Source organism: Poecile atricapillus, chromosome 2 (assembly GCF_030490865.1).
Source record: "Poecile atricapillus isolate bPoeAtr1 chromosome 2, bPoeAtr1.hap1, whole genome shotgun sequence".
NCBI classification, from domain to species: domain Eukaryota; kingdom Metazoa; phylum Chordata; class Aves; order Passeriformes; family Paridae; genus Poecile; species Poecile atricapillus.
The window spans coordinates 56,295,835-56,317,604 of record NC_081250.1 but is presented as its reverse complement, the minus strand read 5'-3'; the positions used below and the strand labels follow the sequence as shown (position 1 = coordinate 56,317,604).

General features: G+C 36.2%; 1 protein-coding gene across 6 annotated transcripts in view; it reads right to left on the bottom strand.

Moving 5' to 3' along the window:
* Window positions 1-21,770, bottom strand: part of TNS3 (tensin 3) — a 168,773-nt gene that overhangs the window by 60,791 nt on the left and 86,212 nt on the right. For 5 of the 6 annotated variants that reach the window (XM_058831211.1, XM_058831212.1, XM_058831209.1 and 2 more), the window contains 4 exons: window positions 21,679-21,754; window positions 17,187-17,316; window positions 16,186-16,251; window positions 13,318-13,422 (listed from right to left, as the gene is read on the bottom strand). In XM_058831211.1, the coding sequence (XP_058687194.1) occupies window positions 13,318-13,422; window positions 16,186-16,251; window positions 17,187-17,316; window positions 21,679-21,754 (377 nt within the window). The remainder of the gene's footprint in view (window positions 1-13,317; window positions 13,423-16,185; window positions 16,252-17,186; window positions 17,317-21,678; window positions 21,755-21,770) is intronic. The other variant, XM_058831215.1, reaches the window with a different exon arrangement.

Here is a 21,770-nt window from a genome sequence, read left to right as displayed (position 1 = left end):
GAAGATCTGGATTATCTTTTATCAACCTCATAAATAAATACTTTTACCTTCAGGCAAACCTGGACAAGTCCTGAGCTGCATTCTTTTGAAGTTAAATCTTTTTATGTGTGCTTGTCTTTTCCTTTCTCCCTCTCTAACAAAGACAGGCCTTCATTCCTTACAAACTTTTCCTGTGTAAGTCCTACAAAATCCATAGAGAAATATATGTGGTTTGTATTTCCAGCTCTTGAACCAAAACAAAGCTACTTACCTCTTTACTAGGCATGACAAGGAATTTTCTGCAACAGTCAATCACTGGCTTGTTTACATCAACTAAATTTCCTAAGCAAAACTCTGCACATAGGAAAACCAAAGTTAGGGCAAATCCTCAAGCTTAAAAAGGCCAGAAATATCTCTACTCCTACTGTGTGAGCTGCAGTCACTGTTTCTGCTCCTGGAGGTAGGCAGTCTTGCTAAAGAATCACGAGACTTGTATCAGCCAGAAAAAGCAAATGAAAATGTAAACAAAAGGGAGGAGCTGGAGAAGGCAATCATGTTCAATGAAATCTGAACTACGGCAGCCAAGGAAAAGTGGAAACATATTGGCTGAAAAGGTAATTCAGTCTACAAGCTATTTCCTTACAGTGGTTCTTTTCACAGTTTGTTTCAATATCCAAAGATGAGTGAATTTCAGTTTCTAGATCACTGACATAATTCTTGCCAAAATAAACAGCTGCTAGAAAAAGTTGTTCTCCTGCACTGACCAATCAGGCTAGACAATCATCCATATCTTCAAGAATTTGTGCATTACTGGAATTCTCAGGCAGGAAAAGCTTTCTGGAAATCCTGTAGCAGTAACACTTATTTTTATCTAGCAGCTGCTGCTCTCAAGCTCCCAGATCTGGGATTTACCTTCTCTGTCTCTGGAATGAATCACCTCAAACTAAGGGAAATGAAGCTGTTAGTTCCTCCTTTAGTAACAGCCGTATTTCACCACAGAGCAGCCCACAACCTTTTGTTCTAAATGTTACTCCAAATGTACACATACATCACTACCAGACCACTGTGCCCCTGGACAATGTTCATTTTTTGTTTCAGGGACTGTCAGCACTTTAATGACTTCTCAGTTGAACAAAGGATAAAAGTGATTCTTGCATCCCCAAAATATATCTACCTGTTCATTGTTTATGTAGGATTTAAAAGTTAAGTTTAAACCTAATTCAGAAAGCACATGCTTTTTGGTTCAAATGTTGCTGTTCTTGCAAATCACTAAATGGTTGCACATGAAACAAGTCAGGACTCTGATAAAAGACACAAAGCACACAACACAAGGCATGCTGGCAGTACTTTTCCAGAACCAGAGAAGTGTCTCCCTCCTTTGGGATGATGCAGAATTGCTGTTAAATTGGAAACATCCCACATTTGCCTCAAAGATATGAAAAGAAAGAAGTATATTAAAAACTCCTAGTGCAAACTGATGAGTCTCACTTAAGATGCAAATTTAGTTTTAATCTCACTGCATTTTGGTTCTTTGTGAGTAAAAAAATCCCAGCTCTCTTCCTTGCTTCAATTACAGGCCTCTTTTGCTCTTTCATAAGCCTGAACTGCATGTACATGGCAGTGATTCTGGACATTTAACACCGAGCATACTTGAGTATAGACTGAGGCGCAACACTAATGCCTGCACTTAGCTAGACTACCAGAAGAAATACAGACAACATAACAGCATCACTGCATAAATTAACTTATCCTGTGGATAAGCTTACCTGAAACAGATTCATTCAGACAGATCACCATGCTGCTCAAATTTTATTGTTCTAGATATAGAACAATACAGTGTTCTTGGTGGTGCTCCATCACAAGAATGCTTTGGGATAACCACTGGTTAAACCTATCCATGGAGGTGTTTAGAAAGATGTTCTCTAACCATATCACTCAACCATTTTTGCGTCTTCTGTTATCAGTACCAGGCTTCCTGGGATGCATCACCTTTTGCAGTACTAGGTACTTCTGGCTATGTGCACATTCCCATATCTGAGGTCAACTGGATTACTAGGTATCACTTCAGATACAGATTTAAATTTTGTAAACAAGGCTACAATATACACCTCTTCAAAGGTTTTATGCTGACTGTTGCATGTACAGATGATACCTGGACTGGTACAGAGTGGCAGAGAAGGGTCATGCAAATGAACCAATCGCAATGAACTGATCAAAAATTTGGGGGAAAATATATGGTTTTCAAATACCTGTCATCTTAGAACCTGGTATGGCCCAGCTGTGGTGCTTTCTACAGTTTGGAGACCTAGAACTGCATTTAGTGCAGGTCTCAAACTGTGACATAAAAAGTAGGTCCTGATTTTGTAAATTGGTACACAAGGCTGTGAGATCAATTTCTGGTTCATAAATATTAATCTGTCAATCCTTTAGTATGTTTTTAAAGAGGTTTTAGATAATTATTATTTGAAGGTAACAGAATTTTAAGAGAAAGGAAAGAAGTCATCTATCACTTTTTTCCTTAACCTGACCCAAACAAGCCTGATATTCATATACACATTGCATTTTAAACAAAACTAGTTCTCCAACATGAGGGAGCAGTACCTAAGTCATCAGGAAACTGTTTGGTTTACTAGGTTTCTCACATCCCTGAGTACAACAGAAAAATAAAGGAGGCTGAAGAAAACAAGGCATGTTATCACAAAAACAAAAAGTGAACACTGAAAGGAAAAAAATCTGATGGGATTATTGTTAGCAAAATGCTAACAAGAAGAACACAAGAAGATCACATGAAGTCCTTAAACCTTTGAGATTATTTAATTATTAAATAATTAAGTATTATGTTAAATTATTAAATAATTAAATTATCAAAATATTTAATATATTTTGAGAAGCAGAAAAGAGGACATCCCAGACCCCACAGAAACTTTATCTCTGCAAAGGTTAAGATATATTTCCCAGTCAAAAGGATCTCATCTGTACTTTAATGTTTTTATAAGTACACTGGAGCAGGAAAAAACTGCTTCACAAAGTACTACCTAGGAAAAAAACTCTAGACCAGAGGCTGGCTGCTGTTCAGCGAATATGGAACACAGACAGAGTCAGCTAGCACAGGTTCATCCTTAGAATACTACTGTAATTTATCATCCCCCGTTTGCCCACCTCAACAGATCAACAGAAAATACTACTTGTTTCATGATCCAAAGTACAAAGAATATACCAATACATTTAAAACTGTCATCCAATACACAGAAGCTACTGTGTCATTTTGATTCTACTTCTGCAAAATTTTCTCAGTTACTTTAAGCAAAGACTTAACTTGAAGTACCTTATGCTTGGATAACCAGCAAAAGAACAACATAACATCACAGTACAGAAACACTGTCACAAGTACAAAACACTAAGTAAAGTTTAAGCATATTTCAAAGCCACTAAATTACGTGAAACTATCTCCCTTTGTTCCTATCAAAAACAAAGCCCATCTTCTGGAACACTTCAATAATTAGCAAGTTCATACTCCAAATGGTGATGTTCAGAAGTCACGATTAATTTTTCTAACAGGTGAAACAGCACACAAAACATGAGTCATGGCATTTCTCTTACTATACTGCCAGGCTTTCAGCAAAAATTAATTATGTTCCTCAAATATAAAGCAGCAGGAAAACACTGATGGCTCTAAATGGTTGCTGAAAACTGTACAGAACCACAGTGAAAGGCTTAAAGTGGATGTCTAAAAGTTCAAGATAATGAATTTACTAATTTTTTTAAGTATGGAACATATAGTATTGCCATTCGTAATAAAACTGCTCCACCACTCTATGGAACAATAAATTGATCTTCAGGTGTTTCTAAACAAGTACACATATCAAAAAAGGAATTCAAGCACACATACGTTTTAGCAGTGCTCTTTGATTTTCTAGCTCACTAATTGAAGTTAAAGGATTTTGCACTGAGACTCAAAAGACTTGTCATTTATTTTCAAGTAATAGAGTAATAAGTAGAAGCAATATTGGGTAACCTTATACGATAATAATTATAGTATTTATTTCTTGTAAAATAAATTTGAAGATGGTCTATACACGCTCAACATAAGCATATGTTTGTTATATTTGTAACATAACAAATTATATATATTTGGTGGAAAACGTATACTGTACCTAAATGACTTAAGATCAAAAGTTCTTCATACAAAGAATATTTTATGTGTATTTACTGAAAGGAACACGGGGAATATCCTGACAAAGAAAACTCTGGATAAGCTTCAGAAGTTTAGCAAGTTCTTTAAATGGGTAATAGTTTAGATAACATTCCTCAAGCTTCAAAAAATATAGAGAAAAACAGTATCTAGCCCATACTACTTGAGAGAGAGCTCACTGCTCTGGGCCATCTCAGAAACTTCAGATACAGATCCTTCCACCTGGTACTCCAAGAACAGAGAAAACATAAACAATAAAAAGAGCTGTAGTAACACAACTTTTACTTTCACAGCTGGAGAGAGTACGTCCACAGTAAGAAAGAGGATTGGGTTCTGACAAAAAAATTTCCCTCTGCTTACTTAAAGTTGCCTCCATCTATTCAGTCTGCAAGGAGTTTGAACTAGTGCTCTTCTTCAGCATTTGGATTGTGCCCACGTTTGAATGCAGAACCTAGAGGAGATACGATAAATATGCAGGTAGACCTGCAGTCTATCCTGTCTCTCACTTTCCTCTTATTGCCTAGCAGTCTGATCCAAAGATTTCTGATGTCCAGGAAAACTTTGCAATGAACTTAAGCCTTAAACAAAAGGAATCACAGACAAATATTTAACACTTAACAAGTGAAACTGCCAGAGCAGGAATAGAGGTGCCCAGGACAGCTTTCTGGGATCAATACATGGATAACAAATTGTACTATCTCTAGCAAAGCTTCCCTTACCATTAAAATACAAACAAAGCACTAGAGCTGACTACATTAAAGACTGTTCATGTTATTTGTACAGCTAAAATTGTTCTGTCATTTAAAAAATATAATCTCCTGGTTTGAAGGAATTTATTTAACCACAATTTACTATCAGAAGTGCCAGTGGTCTACAGTGCTAAAAAAACACAGAGTATTAAGCTTCACTGTGCAGGCTACTGAATAAAACAGGCACCTTTTCAAAATTCAGACATTAAAATCCAAAGCTGTAGGACTCAGGATGGCTAGTCTTTTATTATGTTTTTTTCCAAAGTCAAGGAAAAACCCTTCAGCACATATATGAGGTGGTTGTATTATGTACTAAAACCATCTTGGAAACACACGCAATGGAATAAAAAAACCTCTCTATATATCACTATTTGCAGAAGATGCTTCCTGCAGAAACCTTTCTGGGAAAAGTCCTTAATTCTCCAGTAAGTATTCAATGGCAGAAACTTAATACATACTGTTTAATTAACCAGTGTCCCAGAAACTGAAAAAAATTGACTGTTACAGGATAGTCCAAATAAATCCCAGCATGACAAATTTGCTGAAAGAGCCCTCCTTCAAAAACCAGCACTTGTCATAGAATCAAGCCTTCCTGACCAAAGCACCTTCGTAACAAAAATCACATTTTGAATAAGCTGTACCCAGAACCTCATAAGGCCTTTCTAATCAACAGAACATGCTTGCCAATGGGAAGATAAGTGTCAACATCACAAAGTATCTTATAAAAGGAGTGTTGCAGTGGCCAGCTGAAACCACCATGCAGGAGCAAGAGAATCACTGGAAACAAGTCTAACCAAAAAAGGAAAGGTACATGATGTTAGAAGACCAGTGAAAGGGTAGAAATTACCTCAAATCAGAATATGATTACTTCAGGATTCACCAGAAAAGGACTGCTATTGCTACCTACATGGTGGCTTAAAAAACCCGTCTCTTGTTCTGTAAGTTTTCCCAGAGAAGAAGTCTCTGTCATTTGGCAATCATAATGAATTTGGTGTCTTAACTCAAGTTCATTCATTCACATGCAATGATTCTATGACCTCTTACATTGTGTACAAAGGGCATCATGGCTGATAATGCCCTCTAATCACATTTCATTTGTTTACTAGAGTAAACACTCACATATATATGACACATAAGGCAGTTCAGTGTATGCATGCTTTGGTGCAGACACAGATTTAATTGCTTCTCTTTCTGGTCTTAAGAACCAAATCCTATCTTGTAATAAGGCCTTTTGGATTGTTTCTTCCTTACACATTTAATCTCTGATGCTGCCATGCTAATTGTACTCTCGGGCAAGTAAAGTGTTAAAATATATCCAATACCTATAACATCAAGAAGGTTATTTTTCCTTGGTTAATGAAGCTAAACAGGTGAGATGCCCTATTGCCTTGAAAAAAAGGAGGAAGAGTTGTTCAGGAAACAGGTGCAGGGAAGGAAAACACCCGTGGCAGAGGCTTGCCTCTGATGCCTTTTTCAAGCTTACTTAGAAACAGAGGCCAGACAAAGTTCAAAGAATAAAAGCGGATATATTTACTGAAGGGCTTTCAGGTACATTAAGGGCAGACAAAGCCTCCTCAAGGGGCTACACCTAAAATGGAGAATGGTCTCGAGTTTTTCAGACAGATATGTTTGGTCTATTTACATATCAGGGGTTAATCCTCCAATTACAGCTTCAGGTAATAAAGTCATATCCCCCCAGTTTGCTCCCCACCAATTCACTTTTCTTTATACTATTCGGGGCCTGAGGCTGTAGGGTGTCCTTGAGTTTCAGGCCTAGAGGAATTGTTTGGTCTGATCAAAATGTGTAGATAGTAGCTAATACTTTATATGGAGTTTAGAGTTATGCATTAATGCAGTACAGGATTTGAAAAACATAAGGCTAAAATCTTTTAAGACATCACCTCTTGCAACTTTTTATTCAACCTGGTCCATTAAACAGGTTGTAAGAATGGGTGAGGAGGCTTCTTCTGTCGTATTTGTACATGGGAAGAGATACTGATTTGAGCATTAGTGTTTAAATTAACAGTATTAACAACCATAGAATATTGCTGACATGACTAAGAAACAGGCACATGCTAAAAGATAAATACAAACCTGCTGAAAAAAACATAAGCTGGGAAAAGATAAACTTGGTTAAAAAAGCAGTGTTACGTGGCACCTAAGTTAATGCTAGTCACAGTCACACATGCTAGATTCCTTCTAGTTTCTAGGAATCTAGCTTCTGTATCTGCTGTGCTGAAGAGAGAGGTCTTTTGCATAGTCTTATGAAAGTAGAACTGCAGAGAATATTTAAATGTTTCATCAACTACATTAATATTTATTAAACCACCCAAATTTCACCCTATGGTCTTTGGGTTTAGAAGTGTAATGAAAGCTTTTGACAAAGGGCTAGTGAATAAATCCTTGGGGTAACAACACTGTCTATAACTGAGACAGGACAGAAACAAATTGGACAGTAAAATGCATTTTTTCTTTTGAAAGCAAAAAATTTGCTCTGCAGTACCTTGTAAGTATTTGACAAGTGCAACCTGTGCTTCAGATAAACCTGTGCACTGTTAAAAATACTGATACCAAAGGGTGTGGAGTGAAGCGTTCCCAGAAGTGGAAGTACAGGTAATGGGAGGCAGGAGGCTCATGGAAAAAATCCAGGGGCCTAGAGAACCATGGTTCTAATCTCTTCTTGTTTTCAAGCATAAGACTTTCAATATTTAGGTTAGGTATAACTACTCTTTGGCCCTTAGCATTTTGGGAGAAATTCTCTTTTTATCTGAGCTAAGTTTAAACTCAGCAGAACTGACAAATGGTACTTAGCAAAATCACTGTCTCAGGGCACTAAGTAAAATGCACATAATTTCTCAATTCAGACACTGTCTTATATACAGACACTGTTTGGATAAAAGGAAAAAACTAATTTTCAACAGAACTGGACAGGCCAAGTTCTGGAGCTCAGCTTAGCACTTAAGCAAATACTCAAGACCTTCAATGAAGTGTTCAGTATATCTTATGACATATTCCTAAAAGAGACAAAAAAGTAACTTTGAATCAGTAAATCCTTTGAAAGTCTGGCTCCTGGCTGCACATAACTATTGGCTCCTATCTGACCTATGAAAAATATTACAATCATTTTCTTTTTGGCAACAAAAAAACCCCAAAATCAAACACAACCAAAGATTCCAAATCTCCAAAGTATGAGTCCAGAGAAAATACATTCCAGATCAATCTTAGCTTATCAAGCACAATCTTGAAAACATGTGTGAAATTATATTTACTCCCTAACATACTGTGAGGCCACAGTACTGTTACAATTAATGCTGTATTAATGAAGAAGGTAAAAGAGAATTGCCTATTGATGCACTCATAGAAATGAAACCTTGTAATCCTGTTCACATTCAATGTTTCTAATATATGAAAGAAACCATTTTATATTAATTTTTCTCTTTGTCAGCTTCATGATTAAGTGGACTAACTAATTTAAATTGTATCTGTTAAAGAAAAGAACATACAAAACTTCAAGAAATAAAAGAATTAAGTTTTCTCAGAGAAAAATCAATTAAAAGCAGACACTCCACAATGTTTCAGATACTGTTTCAAGCTGGCAGCATTTTATAGTGTAAATTTGTCTACCTTCTATAGGCTTCTCTACTTTTACTGTCAAATAGAAGGGAATTATTAGAGGAAACCTTTTTATCCCTATCTTCTACCAAACTTCTCTTTGTCTCAAAGAATACTGCATCCAACTGGTGACTAAAAACTGAAATTACCATTTATCCACTAGGAATTTGTTCTTCAGCTTCACTCAACAGAAATGGCATCAAAGTTGCTGTTTTATTTGTTAGTCATCTGCATTCCTGCTAAGGTACCAAAACCAAGCAGTTTTGCCTCAACTTTTGAGTTTTGCAATACTGAAGGGGCCCTCAGGAAAAACAAGTGTTTAACAACATAAGAGGGCACCTCCCTACTGAATAGCTATTTACTTTACCTTGAAGAGGAGAAAAAAAATCTCAGTAAAAGTCAAACATCTCATCACATGACACGGCTGCATACCAGAATGTTGGTTATTTATTGCCTCCATGGAAACATTTATTGTGTACATGGAGACACCTCTCAGATACTTTCCTTTGTGAGAAGGAAAAAAGCAGGAGCAAAGTAGTTTATAAATATTTGGCAAATTTTAACTGATTGTTGTTGATTAGTTACAAAAGAACAGAAAACTTGGAAAGTAACACTCTTGAGATATAGGAATTTGGATTCACTCAGCCCTACCTTATTTGGATTTAAAAGATAATTTTTTTACCAAAGCTGTTTCTGTTCTGTCTAGCACCACTGAGCAAGCAAAGGTACTTGGTTGGGAAACACAGAGCAAGGCTTTGTTCAGAAAGAAACTCAAGTATCTGCTGTGTAAAGACTAAATCAAAGTCTTTCATTTGTCATTTTAAGCAATTCTAACATGCACACGTGATTCTCTTTCCACAGACTATAGTGCTGGAAGACAAAAGATTGCAGAGGGATTTAGCAGTTGTTAAAGTACATGAAATGTCTTAAAATGGAACACTGAACAAGAATCATGTGCATTTCTGTTGCCAATTCACTGAATTCAGTTGAACCAAAACAAATACTATTTTGGCCAACAATGAACTTTGAATTTACTGGTTTTCTTTATTTAAAAAAGAACTGAAAATCCTGTATCTCAAGCAACTGAATACCACACACACAAACGGCATTCTCTCCCTAGAATAATTTTAGAGTGCTATTAGGATACTTAGAACAGACCTGAGATAAAGCAGTCAGACAGTGCAAAAGGAAGAGTAGCATTCATCTGTTCTTCCAATAATTCACATTTTCTATTAAAACGAGTTTATGTTCTTTAGCAATATATATTATTTTAATATCTTTTTATTTTAATCTCTTTTTTTAAATCTGATTTCATTTTCAGAACATTTCAGAGCCCAGGCTTTTACCAGGATCCACTGGCAGGTTTCACATAAACTGATAGTTCCTATTCAAAAAAGACTTGCATTTTCAACAGGAGGGAAGTAATTAAGAACAGTATCTATTGTGCACTACACTAAGTAATAATCCTGGAAATCATTGCTGTGAACTAAAAATGAACTCCTCAACAAAAGACAAAAGTCAACAAAAGTCAAACCTTTACCATTTACCTCAATCCCTCTGATTTGGGGTGGGAGGAGATTTTTCAATACTATTTGTCATTTCATATTAGAGAGAGATTTTGGAAGATAATACATGTGTGGCCACAGGTATCTTGCTATTTTGCAGCAAATGAACAACTTTTTTGCAAAAATTAAAGAAAAATATAAGAGTAATTTCTGTTCCTTTCTATCACAAGAAGTCTTTCCAGGCTTCAAAGCCACAGGAAAAGCAATGGCAATGATGTCAGACTTCTACATGGCATAGGCAGATCCGATTCTTCTGGTTCCAAATACTACACTTAACTGCATACTTTTAAATCAGTGTAACAGAAGTTTCTGTGCTAATGTACTGCTCATGGAGGAGGATATCTGATTTAAATTGAAAATTAGGAACTTAATATAATTTTTCATCTGTTATGGAGGACCACTTCCCAAGGGATCTGAAAATAAACAGTATAAGAAGAAATGCAAATAATTTATTGCTTTCCAATTGTCAAAATTCCTTAAGAATATTAAGAATGAAAGATAAGGAACTAAATTCAGATAGCAAACTGTCCATAGCCTGGCTATATTCAACATCTATGTACACAATCTTATTAATAAAGGGTTCAACATAATTTTAAAGGCAATTGCTTATATCTGTAATACAGTGTCATACCTGTAAATCAAGAGCCTTTGGGGATATTTTTCTTTAATCATGTCTTCCTATCTTTTGTACCTTTGGTAATAAAGCCAAATAATTATACTATATCAAAAGAGATACTACTCTCTTATTCACTTCTAATTTCTATTTAAACACAGCAGCCTGGAAATACACATTCCATGCACATATACCTACAAAACAACTCATGTTCACAAGGCTCTGCTGTAGCCTTCCTGACCACCTCAGTAAGAAATTCCATAGGCCCACATTTTTTGAAATTAACAAAAAGATGTATAACTGTAATACAAGAATCATCTGTCACAGTAACAACTCATACTATTCCTTCCAAAATTCCTGTAGGAAAACAGGTACAAGTAAAACCATGAAGACCAGCTCCTACATAAGGCTAAGGGTTTAACTTAATGTAAAGTAGAACTGAAAAAGGCGCTCTGTATGAGACTTCCCTACACCTTAAACATACCACCACTGTTATGAACTTTCAAATGTACCATGTATTGCACCTTAATATTTTCTGAAGTACAGAAAAGATTCTCAGACTTTAGGGTTAGAGCTAAAGGCCTCATATTCTAAGGTTTTTGACTTTGATCACATTCTGGATGTGAGATCAGCATCTCCTCTTAGTGATCTCTCACCTGTAGTGAAAACTAGGATGCAATACACATTTTTAATGCACAAGCACAACACTAAACATCTGCACAAACCATAAAGAGAAGCTTGTCCTGGTAAATCTTACACAGAAGATGACCCAATGGCAATATATTTACCTTGAACAGCAGACTAAGCTCCAACTTGTGTTAAGTAAAGACCCCATCCTTAAGAGAAAAATACAGCTGTCACCTCTGTATGTGCTCCCCAAGATCTTTTGCCCAGACTATGCAGAGACATTGCTCTGCCTGCAATTCCCTTATTGAATATCACAGGGCAACAGTCTGCCTCATAAATATTTACTTAAGAAAAGAGTAAATAAATTAATCTATTCTTGTGGTATATTTTCTAGCTTAAATTCAAGTGGGTTTTTTGCAGATGTACAATGAAATTCTCAATATCTGTGCTATCACATCCTATTTCTGTTCTATCTCAGGTAATTTTAAAGGTACCCTGCAAACAAATTAGATATAAAAATCAATTAAATAGCACACATGACTTCTGAACAGCAGGCAAACATGCTAGTTGTAAATGGTCTCTGACCAACTCTTATTGAAGACATGAGCAGCATACAGTTCTGTATCTTGCAACAGAGTGCTGCCTGCATGTTTATCTCTGCTTTCAACTTCCTGTACTGCTGTAGTTACCTACAATGCAATGCATGAGGATGGAAAGGTCAAATCCATCTAGCCAATCAATCTCAGCAATTAAAAAATATTTGGCATCAATGCATTGCTTGTTGAGGGCCAGATACATGCAAAGGAAGGGGGAAAGGATGGCAGGGGGAGGAGGGGAAAGGAATCATAAATTACATGGAAATATCATGGGAAGGAATTAAGACACCACTTCCAGTCAAGATTCAGTTTCTCTGACATTACTCCTTCTAAAATACACTGCACAGTCTCATCCAACTCTGATGACTCCCTATGGAGTGGTCTATCTGCTGCATGCAATGACTGTTTCTCTATTCCCCCAGTTTTCTGCAGACTGGAGTCTGCTGTGCATTAGGAAATTCTCTTTATTACAAGAGTGAGCCAGTGGAAAAAGGTCAAGTTCTCAGTAAGCTTCTGCCCTCACTGATGTGGTCATTAGATGGTCAATGCTAAATCCAGATTATAAAAATCAATTAAAACTGAACCTAGAGAGCAGCTAATTAAGTATCATAGCTTCATGTGTCTCTCATCTGATAACAGGCAATTTGTAAAAACAAGAACTTTGGCGTCTATTCAATACCTTATCTCACATTTTTACTTGCGACAAGTCAGGCTTGCATGTGCACTGAGGTGTGCAGCCACAGGTGTAATATTCTGAGTCCTTACATGAAAACCACATCCATTAAAAACACAGCATTCACTCAAGCAAATCATCAGGAGAGTATTCACACTGGAGTCAGAATCTGAAGGCAGCTACTGAAGGTTTTCATCTTTTGTAAATGACATCTGATTACAGAAAAAAAATAATCTAAAAAACCTGAAAACAGGTACATTTACAAAGGGAGATATGAAAATAGGCACATTATTTACTGTTTGTTTATTAACAGCCTAGTGCATGTTCTGAAATACTCCAGATAACACAGTAACCAAAAGCTACAAACTCACCATACAATTTTGTTGTTTTTAAAATTCTATATTAGAATTCCAACTAGAAACCTTTGAACAAAGAAAAAACTTTGCTAGGTAAATTTACAAGTAATAAAGCTGTATCAAACAGCTGTGTCTCAGTTCATTCTGTGTATTGACGGGGATCTCCCTTAACTACAACAGCTTTCTTTCCTAAATTAGAGCCACTAATGCTAAATAGGGAAGGGTAGACAGCTATTTCACACATCAGTAAAGTGGCACATTAGCTTCAAGTAAATGAGGTCTCCTTTCTCCCTTCAAACACACTAGAACAGTTACAAAAGGTTTTGCCCAGGTCTAATATGACAAAATTACTCACCTTCCCCATCAGGGCTCATATTTTCATAGGAATCCCAGCGTATTAGTGGGTCTGATGTATTGTAATCAACTATTACTCCATGATCATTCTGAAGGTGTTCACATCCTAAAATAAAACATGTGTTTGAGACCAAAAATTATCAGTCACATATGTAATTATATACATACACAGATGTTTGCATGTACGTTCTGACAGATGTTTGCTCCTTGAATGGCAACACCCTATTCTGAAATGTAAGAAGCAGAAAGAGGGGAAGAAAGGTTAAATAAAACATTTTTTTAAAAAAAGCTTAATTTATCATTCAGAGAAATTTATCTTGAGGTTTATGATTATTATGTAGGCTGATAACTTGGATCAGTCCCTAAACACAACTAAAACAGATGATCCACCTAGCCCTAGAGTGTCAGACATGATAAAGAGCTTTTGCAAATGAAACCATGAGTATCTATAAGGAGATGGTTCTAAAGGAATGATAAAATTAGACTTTGTTACAGATTTCATTCTGATTCATTCAGATTATCATTTTTATACGAGAGCAATTTGTCACTAAGGATAAACAGGGAGAGCTGAAAACTGTGACTTCATGCCACTTCCAGTTCCCCCAAGGTGGCAGCTCTGCAGAAGCTGGCTTTCAATGTGTTTTGCTGCATTTAAGTATGCTTTGCTGAACATACCTGGAATTTTCAGCAGTAACCCATGTTACTGTGCCCTTAACAAGGCATTAAATAACGTTCAGGTTTTAAATGGATACAGTGAAAAACTTAGGCATAGTGCAGTGATTCAAAAGGAAAGCACAGGCATCAAGAATTCATGACACTGAACTTGGCTTTGATACTGACACAAATCAAACAGACTCTCTTTTCTCTTCTGTCTAGATTAGGGAAAAAATAAATCCTTAGTTATCAAACCTTTGGCTGTCTCTACAAAGCAATTCCTACTGTAAAGTTTCTAAAGCAACAGTATTATGCACATACTATGACTTTTAAAACAAAAATATTTACAATTACAAAATGCTATGGTCCTGTACCTTTATGTGCAGCCTGGAAAAAGCCATCTGTAGAGAGTTTCTGTGACGACATTTGTCACAAGGCCGATTATATGTACTATATTATTAAATATTCAGGGATCTTATATTCTTGGCAACTGCATTCTTTCTTAAAAATATTGCAATAATTTAATGTTCTAGAACATTGTGTCCAGTTTCAAACTACAGAATACAAGAATTATATGAATAAATTGAAGCAAATTCAGGGGAGTATGACCAAGGTGGTCAGGACTGAAAGACTTTCCCTGTGAGGAAAGGCTGAGGGGTCAGGGCTTCTTCAGTCTGGAGGTGGGATGGTGGTGGATGGAGGTGGGATGGTCTTGACAAGGAGCTGACAGCAGTCTCCTGAAGGCCATAGAGAAGACAGCCAGGCTGGGGCAAGGCAGAAGGAAAAAAAACAGGGAAAATTTGAATCTAGATAAATTTAAAGTCAACATAAGGAAAAAAAAAAATCCACAGTGAGGACAGTCAGACATTTAAATAGCCCACCCACTGAGGCTGTGATGTCTCTGTCCTTGAAGTTTTTCATGATTTGACTGGACAAAGCTCTAGGCAAAGTGGTCTGATCTCACAAATGAATGTGGTTTCAGCCGGAGGATGGACTAGACATACCCTGTAGTCATTCTGTAACTCAATAATATTTTCAGATGGGGAAAACTCATTTTGCAGAAATTGTAAATAAGTATTTCAAGGTGTCACTGAAAATCAGGAAATAAACTCTCCAATCAATCAATAGGTTAGAAAGCCAACATTACTAGCAGCGCTTGCTGCATGGGGATTTCTCCTCAAAGTACATACCCCCAGTAACTTAAGGTTATATTCCTGAAACAAATACATACTCATCACATTTCCTGAATACATGCATATATGCTAATTATTTCTGTGGACTTATTTGGATATGGTTCCAGATTTTCTGATTAATCTTTTCTCTTTTAGAGTATTTCAAACACGTGGTGATGTCATAATGTACTTCTCTTATCATTCTTTGTTCTGATACATGATCCTTGTTCTCAAAACTAAGATCTCTACTAGTACATATTAATCACTAATATAAGTAAATAAGGAAGCATTAGCTGGCACAAGACTTGTTAGTCACAGATTTAGAGAATTAACGCAAGGTCACATTAATCTCTGGTATTTATATTAAGCACTGTATGGTGCAAAACTAAGCATTAACCACAAATATAGGGATTATATACTATTGTACTAAATCAGTTTCAGGCAGAATCCATATTTTTTAGGAAGCCATAAAATGACTGAGAACACATTCATTAACAGAATTAAACTGCAATGATCTGCATAATCTTAAATTCTTACTGCAAGTGAGAATCTTAAACATTCTGAAACAGAATTTTGGAAGCATGTAGAATATCCTACAAGCCAACTCCAAAGCAGAAGCATTTCCAAGAAAACTATAGCTGTATCTCTTTATGCTAAACTGAAACAGTCCAAACTTCAACACTGCAAACATAATTATGACAACATCCAAAAAAGGTTATGGGACAGGCCACTGCTGTCACTTATGCTGAGCCAAACCACCTACTATCTATGTTCCATACAGATACACCAAATGTTTTCTACTAGTTGTAGCACGTGTTCTGGTATAGCTTTAAAATAAAATCTGGTGACTTCTATGCTGATATAAATGCAGAGTCTTTATTAACTTTTTCAAATTTAAACCAGTAACTAATATATTTTAATGAAAAAGTAAAATTTCAGATTTTTTACAAGAGAAGTGGAATAAAAGAAGAAAAAATAATTTAATAAGTATTTCAATATAATTTCATTTCAAATTAAGTATATTTTTGGTTCTCTATGCTCACCTTGAATTTTCTCTGGAGTTCCTGAAAACACTAATTCCACCTTGCTGTAATCAGGGAAACGGTCATCTGAGAAAAAAGGACAGAATTTCAGCAAGATCTTTCCCAGGACAGCAGTTTCACAACACTCAGAAACCAGGATTTTCTATAGCTATGTATACATGTACCCTCATCACACTTCCCTTCCCACTTGCAGCTTAGTGAGCTGCTTTTAAAAGACACATTCTTTGTGCCACACATTCTCCAGAAAAGACTACATAAATTCCAGCTGGAGTTTTGTTTACTTTCTGGAACAGTCAAAAGCAGAAGAGAAGTACAGTTCCTAACCCCCTCTCTAGACAGTAGACAGGCGTGGCTTATACAGAAAACACACCCAGGAAAATTAAAATTGTTTCCCATATCGGCTAAACCACAATACTTGACCACAAAACTTTTGGTAGCCTTATGTTTTATGTTGCAGGAAAATGTGCTTGATTTTAGTTTGCTAGTAACATAGGCTGAGGAAGTTCCAGTCCTGCATATAAACACAATAAAACTGACTATAAGATTTGGAAAATATGAGGACTAGTGCAACACATTTTCAAGTCTGAAAACTTTGCATCCATTCTTTGATATTCTGAAGCATATTAAAAGACTCAGACTATGTCAAAAACACATTATTAGACTTTATGACTGTTTTCACTAGCCAGAAAAGGGAATAATTGAGCTCATCTTATTTCCTTCAATGGTGACTGGTTTTTTTGAATGTGAGAGAAGCTGATAAGGACTATGTAGGAGTATCTGAATTGTTGTGACAAGTTAACTCACTTGAAGAGCTTTTCCTGTCATCAGGGTTTTGCTGGTGTTACACACTACGATTTAACTAACCCAAAGCAGTCTCCCTTTCCCCAAAAATAAGAAAGGGAAAAAAAAATCCTTTTCAAAATGGGTGCTGAAGATCATCACATGCATATGTTTGCACACCTGCACATATACACATCCAACCAATCACTGAAGACAAGTACCTTTGTTGGCATTATCCAAATCTTCTTTGCCAAACACCAAGCTATGTCCTTGAATAGCTCCAGTGTGAAACTGAAGACGAAAAATCACATCACGAGTAGCTGACCTGTATTTTTTGTGATAACACTTCATCTAGAAAGACAGAGAAACATTTTATGTCAGAAAGTATTTTCTTACAATTCTGAAAAAATGTGTGTACATAGATTAGTTGCTAATTAAAGCAGCCACGACACAATTTATTGTAGACAGCTCTGATGTTGGAAGAAGCAGGGTATGCATTATTCAATCCTTTAAAATTACACGGGCTTAAGGCAGGATACTTCTAGATATGTAAAAATTAAAAATCACTATTTTCATCATTATCAGTCACCTATCAGTAGGTTATGAGGCAGCATCACAATATCTGGCAGTACAATATTGAAATGCTGACCTGTATACAGACTTCTTCCCTACCAAATTAATGAATTCCAGCACACCCATTTCAAAATTACTGAAAAATAAGAGGACTTTTTAAAAGCAAGCCTGCAAGCTGCTTGTATCTACTTTAGGACTTGTAAAAAACCTACTCTAGTGGTGACAGGATCTTATTTTAAGTAACTGCAGGAAGTTGATAGCAGTTTTGACACCTTGGCTAGAACTCTACGAAACAGAACTCTACAAAAACATCTGGTATGAATTTCAGCAGCTAAAAGTGAACACTATACCTATTCTCTAACATCAGCTTCCCTTAGATTAAACCTATGGATATTTTACCTTCTAATTCTCTGAGTCTACTGTAATACAAAGGCACTCAGCATTCTTACAGGAATATGTAAAAATTTTGGCAACCTTAGTCACAGGACTGAAAATTTTGTTATACTGTCCTGATTATATCAGGATTTTATGATAAAGCAGATATTACTGAAATGCATTAAAAAGAAAACAAATATCACTTATATTCAAGTCAGAATAAGAAAAGCATCATAGCTAGAAAATGCCAAACAATTGAAGAGCATAGTTATTAAAATGAAATAATGCAAAAAAGATGTAGAAGCTTATGAGGGATGCTTCTGAAAGTTGGGATTAAAACGTAGTTATGAAATTCCCCTCACTACAGAATTTGAAAAATCTAACGTAAGATGTTACTATCTAGCCTTCATTATAGTAACCCCATGATATCCTAAATTCCAGAAGTTAAACAGTACTGACCATATTCCTGGCACACAAGACAACTTCTGAAATATTTCAGCCCATATAAGAGAAATGTTTTCTTTTCAAGTATTCTGTATGCAAATCACATATTCCTAACCCATTATAAGGGCTTGGAGATTATCCATGCATGTAACCTCTATTTTATCGGAAAGTGAGGAGGTTGTTTGTTTCTTTGTTTGTTTGTTTTAAGAGAATCCCTTACAGTATATTGGCAATACCAGGTAAAATAGGTATTTGCTTCTTTTTTTAGACATGCTTTACATGCACTAAAAGGAACATTGTGTACACAACCCTGTCTATTAAAGGGATCTACTTCCTTTTAGTCCAGCACAACTACCAGCATCACTTCACTACTTTAATTACCAAAAGGTAAGGTGTGAGTAACAGTCTGACTGCTTGAGTCAATAAACAAATGCTCAATTCTCCAGTATGGCAAGCAACTCTGTAAAGGCAAAACAACATCATAAAGGTTTCAAAAGGCAAGTTTGCCCAGAAGTGAAAAATGGACACAAACAGAATTAAGAGAGGCCTGATAAGAGACATTAGAATTAACCTGTTCCAAAATGTAGAACTGGTATGAAAGTAACTGTGATAATTCCATTTAATTGTATTATGCAAGCAAAAATACTTGAAAATAGTTTCTTTAGGTTTATATACATTTATCCACAATTTAAGTTTTGGCTTTGCACAGTTGTTGGATTTACTCAAAAGGTACTGGCTATTACATAATCTCATTTATAAAAATGCTGAATGAGAGAAGGAGTTCCTCCTTCTTTCTACTTTGTAATTCGAAGTACTAGCCTTGGATTTAACCCAGATCAACTTAAATAATTAAAAATTTAAATTAACATAACTTAAAATTAACTTAATTTTAGCCCTAAATAACTTACCTGCAGAGAAGTGTAATTTTTAATGAAAATCTGTCCTCTCTTACAATCAGTAATATTTTACCCCTATATCCATAGACTGAAAATATCTTTCAGTGCTCAGTATGCATAATAAGCTTTCAATGAAGTCTAAGCATAACTTTGAATTCTGACTCCACTACCTTTTGATGCCTTAATCAAGAATTAATGCAAGCCACTGCAATGTGCTGGAAAATTCCTATATGCATTTGCAGATGTCAGTGCAGCTTTTCAAGAGCTGCATCTGTTCTGCATCACCACATGCTATCCACATTGTGTTAACAAACTCCTGGAAGCTAAGGCAAGAAAGTATATTTTATTCACCTTTTTAAAAACAAACAAACAAACATGCATTCCAAGAAGTTAAACCCTTTGGAATTGGAGATGGAGCATCCTACAGACCATTATTTTTGTCTAATATCACTGAAGTTTTTGCTTAGACATAATAAAAAAATATATTCAAAACTGAAGTATTTGTTTAGGAAATACTGAAATGTTGAAAGGCACTGGTTTGCTCAGAATTATCTCAAATAATAGCATTAGATTATGGAAGATTATCTCTTTTAAAAGGATGCATTACTGAAAAGCTACATCTTTTTTCACTCTAAAATCTCATTTGAGAGATACTGAGTTTATCTCAGACTGATTTCTGTTGTGATGTATTCCATTTCCTTAGGCACCAACAGTCCTTCAAAAAGTAACAAAATTTGAAACTGTCTCAAACTTTCAGAGATGCCAATTTATAATAGTATATTGAAAATTTGTTTCTCCATTTTCCAGTGAAAGAACAAAAGAAGAATATTCAGAACTGAATGGAACGATTAAAAAAAAGAATCTGATACCAAGGACACTGTCCTGGTTTAGGAATGGTATTCCCCAATTCAATGTTCCCACTGAAACACCTCAAACCACACACCACTCAACCACACCCCCTCCCCTTTTCCCCTGCAGCAGGCTGAAGAGAATTGGAGGCACAAAAGGAAAAGATCACAGACTGAGACAAAAACAATTTACTGAAAATAGCAGAGAAATAGGACAATGAACAGCATCGATAGTAATAACAGAGTGTACAAGAAAAAAAAAACCCAAGAAACAACAACAAAAAAAACCTAGTCACATACAATTGTTCAAACAGAACAATCCCCCCACAGAAACCACAACAGTGTGCAACTGCTCTTTCCACTATGCAATCCAAACTGGAAGGAAGCCCTTCCCATGCCCCAAAAATTCAACAACAGAATTCAACAGAATGACTAGGTTGGAAGTGACCTCCAAGATCACCGAGTCCAACCCATGCTGGTATCACATAATACATCAACAAAACAATCCTGATCCCTCTCCCTCTTCTGAAAAATATCATAGGGTATGGAAATATATACAGCTAGGTACCACACCACAGGGACAAATCAAGCAACATTGTGACCAGTGGCTCTGGACTTAATGCAACAAAATGCTCAGATGAAATTTGTTTCCAACCCACTCTGGGCAGACCTGTTGGTATCATATCCCTTCGTGCCAAAATTTGGGCGCCAAATAAGGCAGCTGTGGTTCGGGAATGGTATTCTCCAATCCAGTGTTCCCACTGAAACACTCCAAACCACACACACTGCTCAATTGCTACCCCTCCCCCTCTCCCCCGCAGCAGATTGCAAAGGAGAATTGGACACACAAACAGTAACAGCAACAATGACAGAGGGCACAAGGAAACAAAACCCAGACAATTCACACATGACTGCTCACAGACCTCTTCCCTTCTTCCTCCTCCCTACCTCCCAGAAACCCCAACAACACCCAAGCACTCTCTCCACCATGCTACCTGACCAGGAAGGCAGCCCTCCCCCTGTCCCTGAAAAGTGACATGAAGTGGTACAAAATAACCTTTGGGTCCAAGCTATACCCTGTCTGGCTACTGCAAAATTTAACTCTATGATGGCCAGACCTTGGACATTACCTATCCCTTATTTGGTATCTCACTTTCTTGAGTGCCAGAACAATTTAGAATTACTTAGGTAATTTCTTTATAGCAGGTAGTTTTAAAATTGTGAACACTGCCTGCCAAATTAAAGGACAAGATATTTTAATGCCAAAATACAAATACTCCCCAGAGTAATCTTAAGAAAGGAAAGATCAATACAGGCCTCACTGGACTTGCTGATGCCATAAAATGAGAATGCTGAAAGCAATTGTTTTGAAAACAATTTGCTCCTAAAAACCTTCTTGAGTTTTACATGAGTTTTATTCCCACAAAAGCAAAAGAAGATGACTAAATTAATCTAAATTCTTCTTTAGTATCTCCAGATATTTCATCATATAATTTTTTTACAAGAACATAAAACAGGTCAAAGACTGTAAACTAAATGTCATGTCAACAGACTTTAATTCCATACAATTAACTCACCATAATATCTCCCTTCAAAAGCTGGGCAGGATCTATAGCAATGCAGATTCGACTTTGATTTTCTGACCCTATGCTACTTGACAAGAAAAAAA